The 4,959-nt window shown below is 56.4% G+C and overlaps 2 protein-coding genes across 5 annotated transcripts in view; one reads left to right on the top strand and one right to left on the bottom strand.

Annotated features, from left to right (window-relative positions):
* Xrcc3 (X-ray repair cross complementing 3) overlaps positions 1 to 69 on the bottom strand; it is a 13,069-nt gene extending 13,000 nt beyond the window's left edge. The window contains exon 1 of the mRNA XM_008825554.3: positions 16 to 69. The gene's annotated coding sequence lies outside the window, so the exon portion shown is untranslated. The remainder of the gene's footprint in view (positions 1 to 15) is intronic.
* Positions 70 to 363: 294 nt separating this feature from the next.
* Positions 364 to 4,959, top strand: part of Zfyve21 (zinc finger FYVE-type containing 21) — a 17,549-nt gene continuing 12,953 nt past the window's right edge. For 2 of the 4 annotated variants that reach the window (XM_017796222.2, XM_008825533.3), the window contains exon 1: positions 364 to 598. In XM_017796222.2, the coding sequence (XP_017651711.1) occupies positions 461 to 598 (138 nt within the window). In that variant the 5' untranslated portion in view covers positions 364 to 460. The remainder of the gene's footprint in view (positions 599 to 4,959) is intronic. The other 2 variants (XM_008825536.3, XM_008825535.3) reach the window with 2 other exon arrangements.

Here is a 4,959-nt window from a genome sequence, read left to right as displayed (position 1 = left end):
GACCAGGGAACCCACCGCTGCCGCGGCCCTCGACCACGCAGTACGCCACCTTCCCGCCGAGGCCCCGCCCACCCTCCGGATAGCCCCGCCCCCTCCCCTTCTCTTCCAATGAGGCCACCGCCCGAGTCCGCCCCACTAATCAGAGACGGAGCGGCGTCGACGTAGCCGACTGGTTGGCCAATCCAAAGTCGCAATCTTCCCGGAGGGGCGGGGCGCACCCTCCGGTCCTCGCCGCCGATTGGGAGCCAGAAGCAGGGTAGTGGGCGGGGCCCTCTCGCTGATTGGACAGGAGCCGCGGTGGGGCGGGCTCAGAGTCCCCACTGGTCGGTGTCCTGGGTCCGGGCTGCGAATTGGGCGGCGGCGCCGTAAGCCGAGCGTAGGCGGGGCGGGGCCCGGGCGGTGCCGCTTGGTTGGGGCCCGGCGCTGGCGGCTGCTGGACTGGACGGGTCCTGGCGGCGACATGTCGTCTGGCGTGGCCGCGCGCCGCGACGCCAAGAAACTGGTGCGCTCCCCCAGCGGCCTGCGCATGGTGCCCGAGCACCGCGCCTTTGGAAGCCCCTTCGGCCTGGAGGAGCCGCAGTGGGTCCCGGACAAGGAGGTGCGTGTCGACCCGGCCCGGTCCGGCCTCGGCCTCGGCCTGCGGTTCCTGCCCGGCGTCCCCGCCGCCCTGTCCCAGCCCTCCGTCCCTTGGGGCGTCTTCGAGTCCTCGGCGACCATTGGCTGCGGGCCGCGCCGGGGTCGGGGGCTCGAGACGGTCGGCCGGGGTGAGGGTAGGCCCCACACCTGCCCGGGTGGAAGGAGGGGCCGCGGCGAGCTGTCTGCGGGAGCGCGGCCGGTGGAGGTGCTATGTGTGCCGGGAGTTTGCTGTCTCCGCGACAGGAGCCAGGCGACTTGTAAGATGGAAACATTCGCGCATTCCATGTTCGTGTGTGTCTGTGTCCGCGTGCGTTTGCGTGTGCTTCACGCATTCCATGTTCCCGTGTGTGCTTCATGGATTCCATGTTCGTGTGGGTGAGAGCACGTCATGCTTGTGTGTGTGTGTGTGTGTGTGTGTGTGTGTGTGTGTGTTTGAGATAGAGAACTAATGAGTTTATTAGGGTTCCATGACATTGAATTTCGGAGTAAATTAAGTATGTCCTAAAAGGCATCGTAGTACGGATGACTTTTGTAAATTAAAATAACTTATTTTACGTTTATTTGTGTGTGGCCAAGCATACGTGCACTGGAGTCAGACTACAGCTTGAGGGAGATGCTGATCTTTGTGTGGGTCCCAAGGGATTGAAGTCAGCTTTCAGGCTCAACAGCATGTGCCTTTTTAAATGTAATTGAATACAGTTTTTTTTTTTTTTTTTTTTTTTTTTTGAGACAAGGTCTCACTAATTATCCTTGACTGGCCTGGAATCCACTGAACTGGTTGGCCTTGAACTCAAGGAGATGATGCGCAGGAGAGGACTCTGCCTTCCTAGAGTGCTGGGATTAAAGGTGTGCGCCACCACGCCCCACCCCTCCTAAATTCCTCACCTTACAATGCTGTTTGCAGTTCTGGTCAGCTGCTCTTCTCCTCCTCTGGGATCTCAGCCGTTTCAGGAGTGAAATAACGAGTTCTCAATACAGTGGGCTTTGGCCCCTTGAGAGGCTACCTGAGCACCCAGAAGCTACAGCTGGGTGCCTTGCCTTGCATCTCCCTATTTGTCCAGCTCTGAAGGTAGATGAGAGTCCCTAAAGAGAAGGTGTGTGTCAGTCTCACGTCTCAGAGCCCCTCGGTGTATGTCAGTACTCGGAGCCCCCAAAGAGAAAAGCGGCTCAGCCACTTGTGGACGTGCTGGGTGTGTCGCTGAACCGTCCTGGTCCCCCTCAGACCTCTGCCTGGGGCTGGGCCTTTCCTTCCTCCACTTCACCCTGGCACTTAGTTTCTGAACGCAGATTGTTCTTTTCTTTCATGTCTGTAAAGAAAGTTGAACATAACACAGAGTACTCTAATACCCCTGAACTACGGCTTAGAAATGAGTAAGGTGGGGGCCCAGTGTGATGATGCATGCCTGTCACTCAGCCCTTGCAAGGCTGACGAAGGATAATAGAGTTCTTGGCCAGCCTGAGCTACATAGGTACCTCAAGAAAAAGAAAAACACCTCACGGTAAAGTGCTTGCCAAGCATGCAGGAGGCCGGGGCTCCATTCCAGCCTCACAGAATCCAGCCTCCTGCCCCCTTTAAAGGCAGTGTGGCCAGACATGAATGAGTTTAGATTAACAACCTGGAGAGACATTAGGACTGCTTCCAGGAGAACCCAATAAAACACAGATTAAAATTGGGTCCATTGTGGGGCTATCACTAGGCCAGGGGCACTAGACCAGCTCTCTCAACACTGTCCTCTCTTGCTTCCCGAGGAGACTCTTTTTTTTTTTTTTTTTTGGGTCTTTTTGAGACAGGGTCTCCCAGTAGCCCCAGCTGGCCTGGATTCACTATGGAGACCAGCCTGGCCTCTCGAACTCAGAGATCTGCCTGCCTCTGCCTCCCGAGTGCTGTGATTAAAGGCGTGCACCACACCCAGCATTAAGTTAGATTTTTTTTTTTTGGTCTTTTTGAGACAGGGTCTCCGTGCAACCTCAGCTGGCCTGGAACTCACTGTGTAGACCAGGCTGGCCTTGAACTCACAGAGATCAGCCTGCCTCTGCCTCCGAAGTGCTGGGACTACAGGTGAGCACCACCATGCCCGGCTGAGTTAGATTTAAAAAAAAAAAATGTATAATTTTTATTTTATATGTATGACTGTGCTGCCTGCATGTGTGTAAGTGCACCCATGTCATGCAGTGTCTTCGGAGGTCAGAAGATGGCGATGGATCCCCTGGGACTGGAGTTAAGGACAGTTATTAGCTGCCATGTGGTTGCTGAAAACTGAACCCAGGTCCTCTGCAAGAGTAGTCAGTGCTCTTAATCGCTAAGCCGTCTCTCCAGCCCTGTCCCCCAAAACTCTTAATGTATTTATGGTGCATCCTGGTAAGGAAGGCCTGGATAGCCTGGCAGAGACACTGCATGTCCATGAGGAGTGGAGAGGAGAGGCTGTCTCTGACAGGAAGACTGTGCTAAGGAGACGGTGAGAGTTCTGCAGGTGGATTCTGTTCCAGGCAGAAGGGGCTTTTCTTTGTAGGAGTAACCAGTACTGGAAGAGATGGTGTGGCGTTTTGAATGAGAATGTCCCCCATAGGCTGCAGGTATTTGAACACTTGGTCAGTTGGTGGCGCTGTTCCAGGTCTTGGACCCTTTAGGACACTCAGCCATGCTGGAGGAAACATGCATTGGGGTTGGGCTTTGAGAGTTCTTTGCCTTATCTGTTCTGTGCTCTCTGCTCCCCATTCTTGCTTGAAGATGTGAGCTTTCAGCCTTGTGCTCCGGCCACCTCTGCCACCATGCCTCCCTTCCATGGTGGACTCTCACCCCCTGGAACCATCAACCAAATAAACTCTTCCTTCTGTAAGTTGCCTTGGTCATGGTATTTATTACAGCAACAGAAAAGTGATTAATACAGGGGCATGGGCTAGAGCAGGTGGCTGGCTCCCACAGATGGTGGGATGGGGTAGTGGGCAGCCCCAGGGCTTGGGAGGAGAGCAGCTTCTCTATAGTCCAGTCAGGAATCAGGCCTTTGCTCCACTTGCTTCCTGAGGACCCAATTCAGAGACTGCTTAATCAGGCAAAGCATGGGATTTGGAATGCCTGCCAAACCTGGCCTGGTGCTGAACCCTGGGAGCCTGTGCTTGTGATCTTAGCTGGTCATGAGGGTGGGGGAAGTTGGGGATGTTCTTGGCAGGAGAGGGAAGAGCTGGGGTTTCACAATTACTTTACAGGATCACAGTGTAAAGTTCACCTCTTGGAGTCCCGAAGCCTGTAGGGGCCTCCTGGGTGTTCTGGAAGCCACTGTGTGAGAGGCCTGGGGCAGAGCTTCCAGTCTTGTGACTGGTGAGAGCTGTTTATGATGTTAGGGAAACAGGGAAATAGTTTCCTGGTCTGTTCCTCCCAGGCTATGTTTGAGCTGACAACTCTAGGTGAGACAGAAATGAAGTCTGCACTGGCTCTCCACACTGCTCACCTGCACCCCGCTCACACCCCCTCTCACCTACACCCCCTCTCACCTGCACCCTATTCACCTACACCCCCTCTCACCTACACCCCCTCTCCCCTGCACCCTATTCACCTATCCCCCCTCTCACCTGCACCCCGCTCACACCCCGTCTCCCCTACACCCCCTCTCTCCTGCACCCTATTCACCTATCCCCCCTCTCACCTGCACCCCGCTCACACCCCGTCTCCCCTACACCCCCTCTCTCCTGCACCCTATTCACCTATCCCCCCTCTCACCTGCACCCCGCTCACACCCCGTCTCCCCTACACCCCCTCTCTCCTGCACCCTATTCACCTATCCCCCCTCTCACCTGCACCCCGCTCACACCCCGTCTCCCCTACACCCCCTCTCTCCTGCACCCTATTCACCTATCCCCCCTCTCACCTGCACCCTGCTCACACCCCCGCTCTCCTACACCCCCTCTCACCTGCACCCTATTCACCTATACCCCCTCTCACCTGCACCCCGCTCACACCCCCCTGCACCCTATTCACCTATCCCCCCTCTCACCTGCACCCCGCTCACACCCCGTCTCCCCTACACCCCCTCTCTCCTGCACCCTATTCACCTATCCCCCCTCTCACCTGCACCCTGCTCACACCCCCGCTCTCCTACACCCCCTCTCACCTGCACCCTATTCACCTATACCCCCTCTCACCTGCACCCCGCTCACACCCCCTCACCTACACCCCCTCTCACCTACATCCCCTTTCACCTACACTCCCTCTCACCTACACCCCATTCACCTACACCTCCTCTCACACCCCCTCACCTACACCCTCTCTCACCTATACCCCGCTCACCTATACCCCTGCTCACCTACACCCTCTCACCTACACCACCT

This window comes from Nannospalax galili, unplaced genomic scaffold, assembly GCF_000622305.1.
Source record: "Nannospalax galili isolate Female #2095 unplaced genomic scaffold, S.galili_v1.0 scaffold188, whole genome shotgun sequence".
Taxonomy (NCBI): Eukaryota; Metazoa; Chordata; class Mammalia; order Rodentia; family Spalacidae; genus Nannospalax; species Nannospalax galili.
The sequence above is the reverse complement of the archived record's forward strand: the minus strand, read 5'-3'. Positions and strand labels throughout refer to the sequence as shown.